The 20,256-nt window shown below is 38.9% G+C and overlaps 1 protein-coding gene across 2 annotated transcripts; it reads right to left on the reverse strand.

Annotated features, from left to right (window-relative positions):
- Positions 1-694: 694 nt before the first annotated feature.
- ahctf1 (AT-hook containing transcription factor 1) lies at positions 695-19,864 on the reverse strand. 2 transcript variants are annotated; one of them, XM_039673194.2, is made up of 36 exons: positions 19,610-19,864; positions 16,604-16,729; positions 16,185-16,438; positions 15,542-15,722; positions 15,036-15,243; positions 14,177-14,293; positions 14,004-14,088; positions 13,751-13,901; positions 13,533-13,665; positions 13,216-13,397; positions 13,067-13,128; positions 12,855-12,983; positions 12,609-12,699; positions 12,009-12,098; positions 11,784-11,924; positions 11,593-11,697; positions 11,406-11,505; positions 11,149-11,272; positions 11,005-11,061; positions 10,767-10,913; positions 10,372-10,562; positions 10,128-10,272; positions 9,582-9,713; positions 9,308-9,455; positions 9,059-9,209; positions 8,864-8,971; positions 8,341-8,497; positions 8,007-8,222; positions 6,849-7,893; positions 6,399-6,498; positions 6,193-6,290; positions 5,856-6,109; positions 1,839-3,831; positions 1,640-1,746; positions 1,440-1,510; positions 695-1,184 (listed from the first exon to the last, which is right to left on the reverse strand). In XM_039673194.2, exons 2-36 carry the CDS (start codon positions 16,722-16,724, stop codon positions 998-1,000), a joined length of 7,581 nt encoding a protein of 2,526 aa, XP_039529128.2. In that variant the 5' UTR covers positions 16,725-16,729; positions 19,610-19,864; the 3' UTR covers positions 695-997. The 2 variants fall into 2 exon arrangements, with proteins under 2 accessions (XP_039529128.2, XP_088976315.1); XM_089120189.1 differs by having other exon boundaries at positions 695-1,187.
- Positions 19,865-20,256: the final 392 nt, after the last annotated feature.

Raw genomic sequence — 20,256 nt, forward strand, 5'->3', positions numbered from 1 at the left:
GCTCTTTAACCATGTCTCATTCAGGACACTAGCTACTTCGATGAAGAGTTTTTTGGTTATAAATGGTGATTGCTAGCCATTTCTTGTATTACTTGAACTCAGGGTTGACTTGGGCCAAGAAAGAGCAACCCAAAACACACTCAAATGACTTTTATAACCTTAGTAACCTCATTGAAACACACAGTCAACTACAATCAATATCCTACAAGCAGTGCTATTATAAAACCACTATACCTACAGTACATTGCGTCTTGGTTACAAGTCATTAAGGTCTTTTACTATTTGCAGGGAACCAGTAAAATGGTTGAATCAGTACCTCTGAAGAACTACAATACATCAAGATTGTAAATTCTTGTTCTGTATTTGAAACCAAACAGGCATTACAAATAAGTTCACAATGTTGTTCAAAATAAAATGCATGTATTTGAAGGAAAATAAATGTACATTATTGTCTGCAATGAACAAATAACTCTGTTCACCAGTTAAAGACCTCAAGATAGAGGAGACCATGTGCCAAGCATTAAAGCAAGAAGTCCACCCATGTAATATGGATGATTCTATAACACTTTCAACCAATGTAAAGTATGCATCTTTATGAATTATCACCCAAGTGGTACAACCATAGATTTTAGAATTGTTCGCTCTGACTTTACATGTTCCACAATCTTTCCTGTAAACAAAACAAGCAACAAAATTCACAAGTATCAAATTTTATTTATAACATACCTAAAAGGCTATTTACATTTGCATCAATTAGTAGAAACATTTAAAAACTAAACCATCTCTTTTTTGGTGCTCAAGTCCCTCAGCGCCCCTTACTGTAAATGGCATAATTTATCATACAAAATTATTTATCCCAAACATTGTTTATTTATTCCAAACATTATCCATTGATTGAAAAACAGCAGGTTGCAGAGCTCTTAGGAAACAAGGAGAGCACAAAACAAAAATGCACATGAAGTGCATTGGGAAATGAGTCCAGTCAAAGAGTCCACAATCAAAGCTTCTTCCTCCTTGTTACGGGTTTAGGAAATATGGCATCCATCATGCGTTTTCGGCGTAGGTTCATCCTCAGCGAAGGGGTTTCCTTCTCTTCAGTTCTAGTTATAGATTTGGCGGGACTAGCGAGGGGAGAAAGAAAACTGATCTCAACCGGAGGTGGAGGTTCTGGGGCAGCTTTTGTTCTGTTAAAAAAAAAAACAGGATAATGTGATTTGGATAATGTGATTGCAGACCGGTTTTCCTAAGTGAATCAGACTACAATTGCGCAACAAACAAGGAAGGTAGTCCATCAATTGTCCAACAGCACATCTTCCAGTTTTTCTCATTTATACTCTGACAGGGAGATTAAGATTGTAGCTTGACTTAAAAACCTTGATTATACTGTGCATGTAAACATCACAATAGCAATAGAACTACATCCAACATGGACAATTCACCTGGTTGTCCTCTTCTTTCTGGGCTTGACAACCTCAGTTTCAACTGCAACATCATCTACAGGGCCATTGTCCTACAACAATTAAATTTAAATTAATTAAATTTTAAATTAAATAAAATTTTTAAACATTAAATTTAAAGCATGATCCAGCAAAATTTAAACAATTGCTTTGGTACTCAAACTTTATAGGCCACTGCATACCTCTTTGGATTGAGAATCAGTTTCATCTCCTGAGGTCTTGGTTTGGGGTACAGGAGACAACATTTCTGAAACTTCAACATTTCGTAGAGAAGATCCTTTTCTCCTTGCTTTATAAAGAAAGGATTGCAGATAAATTTAATAACAGGCACATTATAGTGTTCTAACTTACTGCAAAGAGAGGCATTACAATATGGACTACCTCTTGTTATTTTCAGGTCAGCTATAGGAGTAACTGAATCGCCGAAATCCATAGAGTTTTGTTCAGAAACCTTGCTCGCTTGTGTACGTCTAGCACTTCCAAGTGACTTGCTTGCATGTTCCTGTATTTCGTCAGACACCACCAATTTAGATTCTTCAACGTCTGCATTTTGAGTTTTATTCAGTGCTGCAGATCTAGTGGTTTTTCTCTTAGCATGTATAATTTCAGTTACAACTGGAACAATCTCTTCGCTGGCTTCCTCATTTTTGAGTCGCTCTACAAGAGCATCAGCCTGAAGAGTTTTTGTTTCTACTTCCAGGGGAATCATTTCTTTGCCAAGGTCCTCTCCTTGATTCCAGTGCTGGCTTCTCGTAAGGCGCCTAGAAACACTCTGAAGTTGTGCATCATCGATAACAAAGGTTGCATTGTTTGCTTTCTCGGCAGTGCTCGCCACGGTCTTCCTCCTGCTTCTTGGAGGAGTTTTAAAAGGTTGATTTTTATTTGTAGCATCTTCTGCGGGGTCCTGTTGCAACTGTTCTATTGCTAGACCTCGGGTCGACTTGCGAGTGAACCTACTAGGACTACTTTGTGCTTTGGCAGGCTCTCCCATCTCCTCTGGGACTTCTTGATTAGTTTCTGGAACTTCAACAATTGGTGCTCTGAGTTTTCTGGTACTCCGTCTGGCTTGTGTTTCAGAGTCATCACTGGGAACGGGGTCAGTGGATATGGCCTCTTCATCATCAACCACTGTGCTCCTGGTTGTTCGGGATCCTTTCCTAGGTGTAGCTTTCTGTGGGGTCTTTCGTGCTGGACTTGCAGGCTTTGATACTTTCTCAGGAGGCATGTCTTGGTCATTCTCATTAGAACGCTGTTCGGCATCTGCTTTTCTTGTGCTTCTTCTGGGTGTAACAGGAACTTGACAGTCTAGCAGCTGCTTGCCACTCCTTGTAACACGTTTTGGTGTAGAAGGTACTCGAGAATCCATTTGTTCTTCTTCAGTTAGACCTTTCTCTACATCAGGATTGGGTACAGGGAATGTCACAGTTTTCCTTGTCCTCCGTGACGGGCTGCGTGGAAAATCTTTAGCGTTCTCCAAAATTTCCTCTGTATCTTTTCCAGATCTTTCGACTTTTGTTCTTGCAGGTGACTTTGGCCTTCCTGGTGACTTTGGCCTTGACAATTGTTTCGTCGTGGAAAGTTCCTCAAGTTCCCCAGCCAATAAGGGTGTAGTGTCTATTTGGATAGGTTCAGTTATATTGTCTTTCGCAATGTTTGACACCTCAGTGTCCAATGCAGAAACTTCATTGACCCTACCTAAATGCTCTTCTGAAGGCAACACATTCTCTGGCGCAGAAGACTCCAATACTTCCCCATGAAGAGGGATATGCGATTCTTCCTGTACCTCAGGAGGATCCAATTCTGGACTTTCACCATTGGAAAGACCTTTTGTTTCTTGAGAAGTATCTGCTTGTGGTGTGATTATTTGTTCCACTGTCTGGAGAACCTCACCTGGTTGCTCTTCAATTTTATTGAGGCCAGTGACAACAGGTTCAATGTCTGATACCAAGTCTTTTACTTCTTCCAATTTGTTGTCTGGGACTTGAACAGTATGATCCAAGATGAAAACCTCAGAGTTTGCTGTAAGCTGATTATTCACATCCTGGGGCTCTTCTGGGTCATGCAGAGGTAGCAATACTGCATTGTGGTCCAACTCTGAAGCGTCAGGCAGTTCCTCCACATCTGGATCAAGCATTAGCGTGAAGCCGTCCGATTCTTCCGGCTGCGTACCATCTGGTGCACTGCTGAGGGTCTCTACAGTGCCTCCCTCTAGAAGATGTGTTTGCTGTTCCTCAGCCAGCTCTAGAGGCACCAGGAGAGTGGTAGATGCCTTAAGCTCAGTATAACACACAGCATCTTCCTCATCTAGATCTGCAGTGCCAATGCCAACCATTACCACCTCACCTTCACCCTCTGGCATTTCAGTGTCTAGAACCTGCAGAACAAAAAGCCAGAATGGTAGAATCAATCTGAGTACAACACATTTCAACATCAATAGTACGAACAGGTGTAGTAACCAGGTGCCATGTTTTCAGTGCTAATCTAAGTTGCTCTATAAACATGACAAGACGTTCTGTAATTTACACTTTATACATTAGTTATGCTTTCTGCTTAGCATGCTAGTTGTGTCTGCTTAACTGAATACACACCATAGTTGTATATTACTACCATATGGACATTACTATGACAATCTGATAACCGAACATTTCCTAATATAACAATGAAACAAGTAGGGCTGCAACTAACGATTATTTTGATAATCGATTAATCGGATAAAAAATTATATTCCATTTTTTTGTTTATTATAACAAAATAAAACCCTAAAAACCACACTCTTTTGTGTGTTAAACAATGTACTTAATTCAGACAACTTCATTCTAAAGAAAAACAACAAATAAAAAAAATATATATGACCATAACCAATGACAAAAATGCTATTGTAAACTAGATTAGTGGATAACTCAGCAAAACTTAGCCTAGAAATATCACAAGTGCACAATAATTTTATAAAATCTGAACATTTAGTGAAAAAAACATTCCTTAGTGGGGAACAAATAAGAGACAATAAGTGTAGCACTAACTCTGGTAAAACGTACACATTGCTCTTTGTATTGTTGTTATAGATTCATGAAAAACATCGTAAAAATCAGATGCACAACTGTTTTAAATGTAAAGCACAGCTGTTTAGTGAGGAAGCAAAATATAATAGATAGGACAGAACAAGAAAGGCTATTAATAAGCTTTCATTGCGCAAAAGTATTATGACATGATCATGAAAGAGCTGCACAAAGTGCTTATGCGCATCGCGAGCGCTGAATGATGCGCTTGAAGCAACACGGAGTCACAGGGCGGCGCGCAGCTCTTCAGTGTCCGCCGCATTAAAGTTAAAAGCACCAAGACTGTGTATTATACAGTATCTATGCAATAGTTTATTAAGCCTTTTCTTTTAACAGTTTTAAATTTCAGTTAGGCTACTGTGCACGTGAAAAACAAATATACTGCGCCGACTCTACTATAGTGTTGTGATCTAACAGACACTCAGTAGAAAGTGATTAAGTTACAGCAATAAAAGTCTAGCAAGATAGAAAAACCATCATAGACCTTTATCTACGGATCAATTATAATAATAACAACATTGAATCATCTTGGAAACAGATCATCATGTTAACTGTTGTAACGCGACGCGCTGTTTGAACACCGAATAGAGGATGACTGACAGCCGCAGTGGAGGGAAAAGCTTAGGTTAACTTGAATTTAATGACTTAAATATACATTTCTATCTCACATTATACTATAGTATGGCTTCATAAAATATACACGGTTAACGTAGGTCACCTATTTTGGTTTCAAAACGGCGAATTTACCGAAAGGTGAATGATTTTCGTGTATGCTGCATATTGATAGCGGTTTCCTGATGCCCGCAAATTAGTTCAAACTCACGGAATCAAGAGCGCGCATGCGAGACAGAAGATAATGTGCTCCAAACCGTCCATGTTGCGCGCACGAGACAGGGTAGAGCGGCGAGGGAGAGAGACTGCATTTGCGCCTCATGAAGCGCATGTAAGAAGCGCATGTTCCATGTAAACAATCCCCGTGACGTAATCAGACCAACTAATCGATAATGACATTCGTTGACAACGATTTTCATGATCGATTATAATCGATTTTATCGATTAGTTGTTGCAGCCCTAGAAACAAGTATGTATTGTGAAAAGCATATTACAAATAGACTTGAATTGAAGACATTCTACCACTCATTTAGCTTCCATTTGTTAGGTCACTCTAGCCCTATTTTCTGTTTAATATACAGCTGTGCTTTTGGAAATTTGCCGCAGTATTCCAGCTGCATTCAGGCCATTTTACTCAATATGCTAAATGAAACTTGTCACATTTCACCTGGTTAGGACAGTGCATGAGATTTGTTTTCACATCAAAATAAGGCTTCAATGATTCACTCACTTTTAGCGGTGCCTCAGGTGTGACCAGTGACAGCACTGCATTGGCTTGATCTTGGAGGTACTGCTCATTTGGTGGAAGTTCCTCCATGTAAAGGGCAGGAGAAGGCTGGTGGTTACTCCTGCCATTACCCTTTACTTCTTTAATAATCTCAACCTCACTTCCTGAGTCCTCCACCTTCTCATCTCCAGACTCCTCTTCATCCTCTGAAGATTCAGCACTGGTAAGCTCATCCGTGTCATTTAAGCTAACTACAGCTATAGGAAAAATTGAGATTACATTTGGATTATTACAATGTTAACTAAAGACAGTCTAAAATGCTGAATTGACATGTAATTACATCTGGACTCTGAGGTAGCAGATTCTGATTTCTGTGTTTTCAAATCTGCAGTATTCTCTTCAGTGGGCTGATCTTCCTTAAGGTCACAAACTGTTTCACTACAGGGTGTACACAGCACAAACAAAAGTCATGAAGGGCAAAATGGCAAGACATGTGAAACATGTGCAATGCAGCACACCAGAAACATGACAGTCGTTAACAAGTACCTTTTGAGAGATTCCTCTGAGACTTCCCTAATACTGGACCGGGTCAAAGATGGAGAATGATCTGGACCAAATAAATGCTGTTCCACAAAGGCATCCAAATCTATAATATAAATGTTTAGACATTTATTTCCAACCAGTAATTATCTTACATAACAGAATACAGGACAGTTGCAGTACCATTCAAAAATTTGGGGTTGATAAGATAAAAATGTTTTTCAAAAGTCTATTTTGCTCAAACAAAAAAGGAAACTATTTCACAATATTACTACTTTTACTTTTTTTTTTAAACATTATTTACTCATGTGATGGCAAGGCAGAATTTTCAGCAGCCCAAGAAACATCTCTTATTTTCAATGTTATAAACAGTTGTTTGCGTGCATGCGTAAAAACTCACTGACCCCAAACTTTTGAATAGTATTGTGTTAAGGAATAAATATATTTTTTAACTACCTGAAGTTTCCAGAGATTCCCCAACACATTCTTCATTGATCTCAGGTTCATCAGTCATTTGTTCATGGTTTACCAACTCAACCACTGGAATCTCAGACACAGAGGCCTCACAGATCAGTTCTTCTGGTACGGTCTCTGATACCTTGGTGACAGCTGGTTCACCAACAGTTTCATAAGCAGCACTTTCTTCCATGGACTGGTTTCCAGGCTCTAATGTAGGAGGATCACTTACAGATTCAACAAAAATCGAGGATGTGTTCAATGACTCTTCAGCATCTGTTGGTTCCTGGATCTCTGGATACTTTAAAATCTCAGTTAAAGAGTCTAAGCTTGGTTCCTGAACTGGAAGAACAAGCTCTGGTTCCATAACCACATCCGGCTTGAGAACCTGGGCCTCTGAAGTTTCCTTAAGCTGTTCCTCAGTTCCTTCCCTCACAAGATCATTATTCTCAATATTAACATCCACCTCAAGCTCCTCAATCTCATTATGGCCTTCCTGTGCGTCTGAAGGGCTCTCTCCACTGGACAAGTCTTCCTTGGTATAATTTTCCTGAGCTATATTTAACTCTTTCTCAGGCAATGCAGCAGAGGGTAGGCCTAATTCTGAAGGCATAGGCAATGATGAAGGCATCATTGAAGGCATATGTTCCTCTGAAGTGTTTGGAAGTCTTAAGGTCACCTCCCGATCTATACTGTTATTCGCTTGATGTTCTTTCGGTGTTGCCATAAGATCCTCAGGAGCATCATGGAACTCAAGAGTGGTATCGGACTGATTGGATACAAGACTTGCTTCTTGCCCCAGTCTAGGCCGTTGCAAAAGAGTGGGAAGAACTTGTGTGGACTCTGCAGCAGGGATCTCTTTGACAGAGTAGCTACTCTCAGATTCTACATCAGGATTCTCTTTCTCTTCAGAGAAGGGCATGTTCGTCCTCTTTAGATCTACTTCTTCCTCTTCCTCATCTGAATGTTCACTCCAGGCATCACTGATTGTTTTAAGAGGTGGGGAAGATCTCTTAGGTGTATTGAGCTCCCTGTTAATCGCAATCTGTAAAGAATCACAATGACATTACTACTGCAAAAATCTGTTAGAAAAAAAACGAAATCTTTTTCCAATGGCAGCTCAACTTAACATTTGATTTTATGTTGAAAAGGCTTTACCCCATTGTTCCAGTGGACAGAGCTCTTGGGAACTTCTGGAGAGTCAGCCTCCTCTATGAAGGTAATACGGCTCTCTTTGGGGCGGAGAGGAGGAGTGATTGATCTGCCCGGGGATGCAGAAGGGGTGGCCACAGGAGTGGGACGTAAGCTGCTCCTCAGAATAGACTGTGGAGTGAAGGCTGAGAAAACCGGGCCTGACGCCAAGGCTCGAGCTCTCTAAAATCAAAAAGTTCAGTATGGAGGTAGGACATTTCTTAAAAACACTTGAAGTACATACAGAATTCTTAAGCTGAAGTGAGGTTTTGTGCAAAGTTTTAAAACCACAGGACCTCACCTTTACCACTTGAGGAGTTTGCAGCAAACTGAGCTCCGGAGCATTGCTGACAGTCTTTGGGCCAGCCCACGAGGTAATGGACCTTGTAGGAGTTCCAGGCAAATTTGAGCTCCCTGGCGTATTCTGGGAAGATGGCTGCACAACTAAATCCAGAAGCCTGGAGACAAAGCAAGGGAAACGTTACCGTGCACCTTATTTTGAATGTGCAAGCCTTCCAATTCATTAGCTGCTATAGGTAAACAAGTACAAAGTACAATAAATGGTGGAGCTATCTGTGTACAAGTCTGTGTTTGATGACATTGATAAATTGAAATAATATGACCAGTTACATACCAGTTTGCAATAAGCAGCATAACAATGTTTGTACAGGTAAAATACCTGGAATCGAATGACATTTGAAGCCTCGGAACATTTAAGTTACAAATGGCCTTGCTCACTTCAAAATAAGGTGAATAGTGTCTTTTGAGACATATATATATCCCAAGGAACTTACAACATAATAAAACCAGTATTTGTCTTTTACCTAGACATTCTTTTGGTCAGCATGTTGATGGGAGTTCCTACAAAAGCCTCGGGTAGATTTGGGGAGGAAGGGTTTAGGCTAGGTACTTGCTTCTCTGACCCACTGGGGCTGAACAGGAAATACAACAAAACATTCAATGCAGAACAGGGTTTAAAATGAAAACAGTTAATAAATTACAAAAATTTAGCATAGTACCTTTTGAAAGGAGATGACTCAGGCGTGGTGTTCTTGCCAACCCACACTTCCTCGATCTTTGATAGGACGTTACTGATAAAAGTTGCTCTGGTCATCACATTTTCAGAAGCTGAACGTTTAGCAACAGTTGACAGAGGCTGGGGTCTTTTAACTAGTGGTGAGAGAAGAGAAGAGCATATTTAAGGTCAATTGCTAACAACTGTCAAGTTCTAACATTTGCGTCCCAGTGAGCATGACCATCATCGGTACCTTCTCTGTGAATCGTAGCAGGGTGTTGATACGGCTTTGCTCGTTCAATGGCTAATTTTCGCTGAACCCGAGGAAGAACCTTCCCATACTGATTGAGAATGGAGTTCCTTGTGTTTGACCTTTCCTTCATTTTAGGATCCCTGTCAGCCTAAATAAAAATAATATAAATAACAGCATGAATACTTTGTAAATGAAATATAACTTTTAATATAATAAAAGTTTCATTAACTGATGAAAATGAAATTTGTAGATTATAATATGAAATTTAACATACTGCTAGGTTCAATTTGATGGCCTGGTTGAGTTGAAGGGCAGGCACATAATTTGCCTGTTGGAGGTAGTGGACCATGAGAAGCTCCCGATTCTGGAAACCTCCGGTGTTCTGAAGGAACCGCTCCAAACACTCCTGCACATTTAAATTAGTTCATTTGAACAAAACTTCTATTCAAAAGTTTGGGGTTGGTAAGATCTTTTTTTAAAGAAGTCTCTAATGCAATTTAAAATAACCTTTACATTTAAAATGATATTAAAATAGATATGTATTCCTGTGATGGCAAAGCAGCCATTACTCCAGTCAACAGCATCACATGATCCTTGAGAAATCATTCTAATATGCTGATTTGGTGTTAAAGAAACATTTCCTATTGTTGAAAACAGCTGTGCTGCTTACATTTTTTATGAATCAATAAAAAAAAAAAATTCACAAATCTCTGAGTAGAAAGTTTAAAATAGACAAAGTTTGTGTCCTTGCTGAATAAAAGCAATTATTTTGCATCTTAACAGCCATTAAATATTATATGTCGTAGAGATTTACACAAACCTGTTCTACAAGTCCAAGGGGAAGCTTCAGCAGCTCTTTCATCAGTCCCAGCTCCTGACAGGTCTCAAAGAGAAACGTCATCATCTCTTCCATGTTCAGTTTATTACAGTGCTGCCTTAGCAAAGCCCAAGCCTCCACAATGCACCTGGCCAGCCAGAAGAAAAACCAAAAGTATGAGGCCAGCAAATACAACTAAACTCCCCCCAAGCTGACACACTAATTACACGGTACACTATACTCATACCTGTTATAAAGCAGGACAGAGAGGCAAAGCTTGGCTTGGCTGGTAGTGCACATGGGAGGCTTCATCACGTGCAGGTAGCGCAGGGCGATGCTGTGCTTCTGCTGGCACATCAAAGCCTGCAGGACACGCTCATGCTGCCAGCTCCACAGAGAGTGACTGGTGGCTGGGTGCAACAGCAGCTCCAGAGAGCTCTGGGGGAGATAAAAACCATTCAATACAAATTATTCATGAAGTATCATGTTGCACCTCTGGCATTCACGCAAAATACACTAAGAGTAGTGTTTAAACTGATATAGATAACACCACTTATAAATCAAGCCAAAAAATGTAGTTTCTTATAAAAATACTAGCATAAGAGTATTAATGAGAAAGAAGCTTAACACTGGTTTTTATACCTCATGATCATGATGATCTAGCAACCACAGGCCTTGTACCAGTTTTACTAAGCCAATGGGAATGGCAAACGCTGTGGGAAAAGACTCCACTGATGCCCCACTTTTATTGGGAAATGAGTACATCACATCCAGCAGCAAGTAAATAACCTAAGAGCCTGAGTCAAGGAATAATCTTTACAAGCCAGCAGCAAAAAGCACAATAGTGATGGCAAGCATAGAATGTACTAAAGAAGGATACAATGGCATGTTTGGCAGATTCTTCAATGTTTTCCAGGAGGTAAATATCCAGCAAGGCCTATACCAGGGACATACCAAAAAAAAATTCAGCACAGCTGAGCACAATTTCATTTGAACACATTATCTTTTTTAAGTCTTAACTTACATGAAGTGATGGGGGTGGATAGTGCCCTGTTCCACCCTCATCTCTTTTCCAAAGTTCAGTAAGGCGTTCCCCACACTGACTCACAAGACCATCAATCAGGAGGCAGTCTGCACACCATTTGTCCCTATAGGAAGAAAATTATTGTTTTATGCCTCATTACACCAATACAACTTGACTTAATGAGTAAGGATGTCTAAATTACATTATATGATTATTAAAAAAATATATATATATTTAAAATCAATAGTGCAACATACTTGGCCAGTCTCCTCAGCTCCTCCCTCTGGGTGACATAGTAATTCTTTATAATAGAATGACTGTAAAAGGGCCTTGATATCTGCAGCACATCGTCGTCATCTGTTGGCAGAAGAACACAGTTCATCATATGCACAGATTTGTTAAAAATCACAGAGAGTCTAAGCAAAGCTTTGGAGAAGATCATACCAGAACCCTCTGGAAGAAGACCAGTCCGGCAGAACCACAAAACCACTTGAGCATACTGGGAGATCAAGTTAGACACCATGCATTTGTTCATGAGTCCCATTAATCCTGCAGGGAACCAAAAACAGAGTCAGTCATTCTAGTGATTTATAACTCCATATATACCAGTGTGAAGTCGGTGTATACTCGGACACCTTTCTGTGTGAGCTCCTGAGCCTCATTTAGCAAACAGTGGAAAACGTTGCTGAGGTTTGCCAGCAAGCGCTGACTGTGCTGTAGCAGCTGCAGTGTCTGGGGATCTGTGAAGTTTGCGAAGCTGTCAAAGAGCGGAGCACCTAGATGAATAGAAAGCAGACTTTTAGAACGCTGTTTAATTTGCAATACAAACATATTGAGAGAAATGCGTGTAGGAAACTCACATATTTCATCCAGTTCTTCTTTGGTGCGCACAACCTTATTCCAGGCCCACTCCAGTATATAGCGTAGATTGACAGCTGACCCTGGTTGCTCTGCGTGCAATATGATCAGTATGGGTCAGTATGATTTTTTTCTTTTCTTTTATTCAAAGTGTCACATCACAAAACACTTCCATTTCAAATAAATGCTGTCATTTAGAATTCTCCATTCAGAAAAATCATGAAAAAAAAAATATATATATATATATATATATATATATATATATATATATATATATTTACACAAAAAATTACGCAGCACGATGATTTAAGCTATATTAATAATATTAGGAATTGTTGAGTAGAAAATCAGTATATTTCTGAAGATCATGCGACACTGAAGATGGCAAGATGAAAATTCAGCTTTGCCATCCATGACACAAATAAATTAAATTAAAATTTATTAAAATAGCTTTTTAATTGTAATTTCACAATATTAGTGCCTTTACAATATTTCTGGTCAAATAAATGCAGACTTAGTGAGCATATGAAACTTCAAACACTAGTAACTAGTGATTAAACAAGTTTTATAGATTAAGAAAGCCTTACTTCTCCCATCCTCACCTTCAGTGGTCCACTGTTTAATACAGCCAGTTATGAGTCCCAATGAGCTTGTCTCCACAGCAGTGCACAAAATGGCATCAAGCTGCTCTTCCTGAATTAAAATCACAAGGCATTAAATAAAAAAACATGCATTAAAAAAATAACCATTCTAATAACAGCAGTACTACATGTGGATGTCAATTTAGCCAGTAAGCAAACAGATTAGTGTAGTTATTCCTGAAATATGTTTAATAAAGGGTGCATTACCTGTGAGAGGCTGGAGGGCTGGACATCAGCCAGACGAGAGGACAGGAGGCCAGACATGAGACAGCGCGAGTATCCATTAGAAATGCTGTCACCCAAACTTGGTGCCACCTTCTTTAAATAGCTCAGGGTCTGAGAGTAAACAGTAAGAGTTTAATGTACGAGATTAATAAAGACTAAGCAATGAGTAGTACACAGTGGGCCTAAAATCTAACCTCTTTCTGATAGCCAGAGCAAGTAAAGTGCACAATTCCAGCATTAAGCAAACAACTTCCATCTAGATAAAATAGAAAAAAGATGATTAAATATTTAATGGAGCTACACAACACACAAACAAAATGTATATGAAATAAACATGTCTTGCCAAAGTTGTAGGTGGTGGGATTAAAGAACTGTTCCGGTGGAGGGCAGGTATAGGGCAGACCCCTGCTTAGACTGCGCTCATGAATCATGACGTCCAACAGAGAACAGGGAGCTGTAATCTCGGTCACACAGTCGAGAGACCACACTGCCAGATATGGACAGTTCCGTAAAGATTCGCCCGCTCTGGACAGGTAAAGAGAAAAGGAATTCAGTCCAAGCTGCATGGGTTTATATTCAGCAATATAGACTTGAATTGGATGTTCCTTTGCAACATATCGGACTGCATTTACACTTATCATTTACTCTAAGCATTCTCACCTTAATGAATCTGGCATCTGAGCGTGGTACCATCTGTTAATGTCAAAAACACCTACGAAGGTCAATGGCTGGCCTTGTCCATACGATTTAACTTGCCAGCTGAAAACCGACACACTTGTATCAGGAGATGCCACTACAGAAAGAGAAAAACTAATGTTATAGAAAATGTCAAATCAATCACTCTGCAAAGAATATGTCTTTGGACAATGGAAAAACACCTTCATTCATGCTGTCATCCCGATCAGGATGGTGGCGAAACTTTTCTATGGTCTGACAGCTGATCAAGCGGGTATTGGTGGCCTGAGCTCTCAGAGGAAATGCTGTACCGTTCAAGTCCTGACTGTAACGCTCCTCACAATACTCCAGACCCTGAGAGTCAAAAATCACACACAAAATGATTCAGGAAACAACATTATATGGATATAAAGACTTTGATTGAAAATGTAGAATCCTACACAACTCTGTCTGTACCTCATAAATAATTTTCCCTGAAGCCAAGCACTTTCTCTCCCCAAATGCCAGTTGTAATAAATGGAGGCTGACCACATCCCCCTCCCTGCAAAAACAAAATAAGCTAAAAAATCAGAACAGTTAAAACAATCAAATGATGATGCCGATAGAAGTACATAAAACCGCAAACTTACTGATCCTGTGCAGACTGCACTGCCCACAAATAGCAGCAGTTCCGAGGGTCATTCTCTGGCTCCTGGAAGGTAAATGCATAGACAGGCACTCTACCACCCTCTAGCTGGGAGTGATATCTGGAGAGCAAAAGGACACATTCAGAAACAAATTCACTGGAACAGCAACACTTAAGTCGGGTTGGAATGGTGGTATTGACATATCATTTCTTCTCTACCATTACATGCATCCAAGTGAAACCGATTCTCAAACACATATTTCGACAAAGTTCTGCACACTGTTTTCCATTTAGAGGCAGTCAAGGTGTCAGACATTAGCCTTGTCGAATCTCAAAGGTCAGCTGGGCCTTTTGTTGATCTAAGTTACACTTTTATGCTGATGTGAATGAACCAGCTAAATCAACATGCTTTGTTTCAGAGTGTCTCCACCTATATGCAACCCCTCCCCCTTAAAAAGGTATATCAACTACAATGTATATTCCTTTAGTTAGACTTGGCTAAGATTTTTGGACGAAGCAGACTACAGCAATGCAACAGCAATAAAGAACCCTGCTTAAAAAAAAGATACATCTGAGTCACCTGATCTTCGCATCTGGGTTTTCAAACACTTTAGAAGAAATAAATTCACAACACTAACGAAGTTAGTTAGCTGGAGTTCTCAGCATCATTAAATTTAAAAACAAGCACGCCGTCAAATAATAGTCTCGCTTTTGAATCATTGGCCAAACAGAAAACCTTATCAGTCGATTCCGACATTTCGGCCATGACGATATATTTGACAACCGCTAATTTCAAGCCCATTTTAATGTACCAAAACAACCAAAAAAAGTCAATTCAAGCTTGTTTTAGGTCTTCCGCTCACTCTTTTTTGAGGGTCTTCAGGTTCCAGAGCTGCAAGTTGCCATCTGAGAAACCGACAGCAAGCTGGTTGGTGCGTTGGATGTACTGCAGGGCTGTTGCTCCAGTACCTGTGGGGCTGCTGAGCTGCAGACACAGGTGTCTACCCTGCTGCGTCACACCCTCCCTTAACCGAGGGATCTCAGACGGAGACTTATTGACCACCTCCAGATCTGTAGCCAAAGCAAATGAAAATGGTTTGAGATTATGGGAAGGTTCAAATCTTTATCTTACTACTACTACAGTAACAAGCAACAGTGTAGCTCCAACTCCAATTAAACACACCTGAACCAGTTAATCAAGGGCTTACAGGGCATTCTGAAACCTTCCAGACAAAAACTCTACATAACAGGAGTAGAGTGAAAGGCTATTCAGGACTGAAAGGCTATTCAGGACTGAGTTTGGACACCCCTAAACTAAACTATTATAGTTTTCCACTGTTTACATGAAAGCGCAAAAAAAGTGTCTCACCTGAAGCTTCCAGTTCACTCTGACTACAGGACAGGTCATCCAGACAGAGGTCAACCAGCAGAACGTGACCAACATCCGTTACCACTGCAGCCACACCAAAGAACCAGCGCAGACTCTGATGTAGATGCTGTGTGCTAGCACTGGCCCCTCCGTAGCTAACTAGGGGCTCAATGGCAGTGATCTGTGGAAGAAGCAGATGTTCTATTCAATCACTAGATCATTCACAGTAGGGTCTTTAAGGAAAAGAAAGATAAACTTTGACATTTTTGAGAAGTAAATTTTATAATAAAATAATTATGCAACACAACCATGTTTACTCTCATTCAGTGTTATTTAACCACAAACCTTTTTTTAAACAACACTTTTGCTACTTAAAAATAATATTTTTTTTATAAATAAACAAATTTTAATTCAACATTAATTGCACCATGTCAACATTTTAATTTAGTTCAGTTAAACTAAAATAACTGAAATTGAAGCCAATAAAAAAAAACTATTTAGAAATATTTTTAAAAAAAAAAAAAGATAAAAACACAACAAAATTACTAAAACAGACTAAAATTAAAAAGAAAATGAAAAACTAATTCAAAATATTAAAAACTATAACAGCATCTCAAAGATACTAATATAACACTGCACTCACTCTGCCTGGGATGACCACAGCCTTGACAACACGAGAGATACCAAGATCATACAGACACAACATGCTGCCCTCTGCTTCCTCCAAACCAATGAGCAGCCCTGTCCGCTTCAGCCAGCAGAAGTCCCGCACAGAGAGCACTGTGGGCTGGTGCTCCGACACCCCGCTGAAGCGGTAGGCTGAGAAACGCTCTCCAGAAATGGCATGGACGACCTCCAATTGAGGCCCGCAGGCAAGCCAGGACAGTCCACTCTTCCCTGCACACATGAAATAAGAGATTTTTTAAGACATCTAATATTAAAATAATACTATTATAGTTATGATATTGTAATTAATAATTCCATTATTAGTTAAATCATCCATCCCCAGCATGAAATAGGTTCATACTTAGGTTTTATATTGTCTTGATGATAACAACTCACCAACAGTAAATCTCCCATGCAGCACCGAGTCGAGAGTAACTTCATCCTCCCCCAAAGCGTCTATCGTTACCTCTGGAAAGCGCAGCAAGCTGCTGGTGACTTGGGCTGCCAGGTCACGCATGCTTACTAAAGAGAGAACATGTGCCATAAGTCAATCTGCCTGCCCTGAAACATCAGGATTACAAAAGAATTAAATAAACGGAACAAAAACAGAATCCGTTTTAACCTAGGACAAAAATCATCTGCAAACAACACTCAAAACACTATGGACAAAGACCCCCCTTCAGAACAGCAGTTGTCAGCTCTTTTGGGCCTCCAATGGAGCAGTTGTCCAGCACACTTGTGTTTCCTCCACATACAATAAAATCGTGATCATCAAGTGGTGGGTACAGATGAGCTTATAGTCAAAGAGCCAAGGGGGAATAAACCCCTACCAAAATGTAAAAAAATAAAATGCAACTACTAACCATTTATTTCTGCAAAGCTAGGATAAATTAAAAGGCTGTACACACAATCAAACGCTTTTTACCTGAATAATATCCAATTTTTTTTATCTGAATGTTATCTTTTATTATTGTTAACTAAAGCCTTATTTGGACGGGACTAGTTTTCCAGGAGAACGTTTGAAAATCGTGTTTCACGGACATATTTTGCCATTTTAATCCCATCTGAATCTGCCAAGTCTGTTTTTCTCACACAAACTCTGTAAAAATAACAGAACAAATTAAATACCTTTTTTTTCAGCAGTCCTCTGAGATATCTAATCCCATCCGAATGCGGTATCATGTCTATGATTGCTGAGGTTGTATTATCCTAATGCTTCTCATGTGTTTTTTGACCTACCTAAGCTGCGCACCAATCTTCAGCATGCATGCTTTTATTTAATTTCAATATTGATGGTATTCGACGAAAAAAATATTATACAATTAAAAAATAGCGCCAGAGCCAAATCGCAGAAACTCTGAAGACAATCTATTTTAATATCAGTGTCAGGTAAGATTAAGATGATTGTCTAGATTTCACTGGTTTAAACAGCCATTTCAGTTTTCAGTTTATAATAAATTAAAATAAGAATAAATAATTTAAGACATGTACGTTATACAAGCAAGCACAGCACATGACCTTCTGCATTGGCAACATCTAGAAAACACACACTCCCACCTCTGTAATAAACACGAAGATGTTAATCTGCAGAATCTTTCATGTTAGTATCGCTACATGAAATCAGACGTTGGTTGAGTGATAAAAATTGTAACTCAAACATTTAGAAAATTAGTCCCGTTAAAAACTAATAAAAATGACATGAGAACCAAACTAAACTACAATGAAATGAAACCTGGAAATATAAAAATAGGAGAATTCAAAATTGTACTAAATATTAGTAGTATATAATCCTAAAATAACAATGTTTGGTAGAAAGCAACCAACATGAACCGGACTTCATTCTCAAAAACAATGAATGAACAAAACTATAAATCGAGGTAAAAGAAAATAAGTACATTATAGATAAAGAATACACGTTTTTTTACCAAACAAAATTGATTCTGTGCAAATTAATTTTTTTTATGATACATTTGGAAAATAAACATAAAATCCTTTTAAAGTTTAATATTACTCATAATAACATTACATATTAAAGTTTATTTAAAAACTTATTTTGGCAAACAATGTTGTAATGTTGCAACAAAGCCTAGCTTGTTTGAGGTAAAAAGCAAAAATCGCTAGAGGATACTCTGGTATTAAAGAATTACTATTAAATGTATATAAAAAAAATAATGATAAAAAACGTAATTATTACAACATGTGCATGGTCATCTTAGTTTAGACGCCAAGTTGTTTACATAGCTTTTATGTTTACCAGCCTCAAGACATGTGGCATAGCATTGATAACACTATCTTGAAAATAACATTGAAAGTCTGTATGTTTACAAGACTAGGAAAAGATTTTCCACAAAAACAGCTATTTTACTCTCGTGAAATAGTTCAGGGATTTATAGGGTGACATGTTTAAAAAATAAAACATTTACAACCATTTTAAAGCACATTTTGATGATGATCTAAATGATGATATTATATAAAATGAAATTGAAAGCGGTTGTGGCTTACAGTCTGGGTCTGTAAAAGTCAAAAACCTTGACTCATGCAACACTGCCCCCTGGAAAAGGATGGTCATCTAATGAACACAGATGCAGCCTATAGGACTCATCCATGACATGTGCCCGCGCAGAATACATGTCCCACCCATGCGCGAGACTCTCACATGGCGAAACCGCGACCTAAATTCCAGCTTTATTCAATACTTACTCCTAGTAAAAGTCAATACTAGACCAAGTACAATAAAACAGGTGTCTGCAGCAATTTCTGTTGCTTAATATTGCGATAAACCGGACGTTATGCTTTGTCATTACGGGTAACGTTACTGCCACTTTAAAATCTTAGCAGCTAACTCATCAAAGTGAATTCAAATACATTCAAATTATAGCTGACAAATACTGCTGTCTACCCCAAGTGAAATAAAAGCGTCCATTCAGAGTTGTCCCTTCCGCAATTTACATAAAACGTTCATTTTGCATGGTCTGAAAAATAGCCTTTACTGGAAAGTTTCTGTTCTGTCAACCACAGCACGCTAGCAACGAAATGCTGCTGTAATAGCAACACATAACACGTATAAAAACAAATAAAGTTACGAGACTCAAATTACAAAGACGGGACAATAATTTATTGAATAGGCTTACTGTGATGTGTAATAAAACATGCGTCTCGTAAATCGCCGTGTTGTTGGTGTACGTTAAATTGAGCCCACGCAGTCTGTTACCATGAGCCCTTCAGGTTAGCCATAAAGGCTAACGGCAGCTAACGGTCACAACACGAGACTAACTCACAACCGCTTTTAACAATAAATAAGCCCCTTAAATGAGTGTTAAATCGTCTTGAGCCGCATAATGCTATAGAATATCCTAATATGACATAGATCGCTGAAAATGATCACAATCAACAGCGTTGTACCTGCGCGCTGATGACGGCCCTCAAGAAGACTGGACGTTACTTCAAACACGACTTTCGTGGCAACTCTTTTCCGGTCATAATCCGGACTCAGCTCGTACGGATAAACTCTCGTAGTCTAGTTGTGTTGAACTTTAAAACAGTGGCAAAGAGAAAACTTAAATTCCAGTGACTTCAGTGCAAAACGTTATAACTGCCGACTACTGGTGCTTGAACGCAGGCGCCATTTCCACAGCGATGCAGAACGACTACTGCGCATTCATCTGCTTCAGCCAAATCACGCACCACAAGTAATATCGCGAGATCTCAGCTGCCCTTGACCAGGGAAATAACATGAGTTTTCACCGGTTTTCACCCTATGGTTTTCACATGAGTTTTCATATCTCTTTTTAAATTGTATTTATTCAAAAATGTTTTGGTTGGATGTTTCAAATTTCATTTCTAATTTGTTTGAAACATGTCTACAAATTGAGCTGTTTGATTATGTTTTTTTTTTTGTACAGGACAATTTTTTTTGTAATTTTGCCTCCACTCATATTTTAAATATTTTCATACAAATAAAAACTAACACTTCTAATAATAATAATGACAATAATAATATAAATCCATGTACTTGATAAAGACTATAACTATGCACATACAGTTAAAAA

Source organism: Pimephales promelas, chromosome 15 (genome assembly GCF_988280905.1).
Source record: "Pimephales promelas chromosome 15, fPimPro1.hap1.1, whole genome shotgun sequence".
Lineage (NCBI taxonomy): Eukaryota > Metazoa > Chordata > Actinopteri > Cypriniformes > Leuciscidae > Pimephales > Pimephales promelas.

What these genes read in the sequence shown, in the direction of transcription:
- ahctf1 (XM_089120189.1), bottom strand. Translation starts at nt 16,724, where the DNA reads ATGCGTGACCTGGCAGCCCAAGTCACCAGCAGCTTGCTGCGCTTTCCA. An exon ending in CTGAAGACCCTCAAAAAAGA is followed by an intron (nt 14,294 to 15,035) that starts GTGAGCGGAAGA and finishes TTTGCTCTCCAG; the next exon opens with ATATCACTCCCAGCTAGAGG. An exon ending in CAGATGCCAGATTCATTAAG is followed by an intron (nt 13,398 to 13,532) that starts GTGAGAATGCTT and finishes TTACCTGTCCAG; the next exon opens with AGCGGGCGAATCTTTACGGA.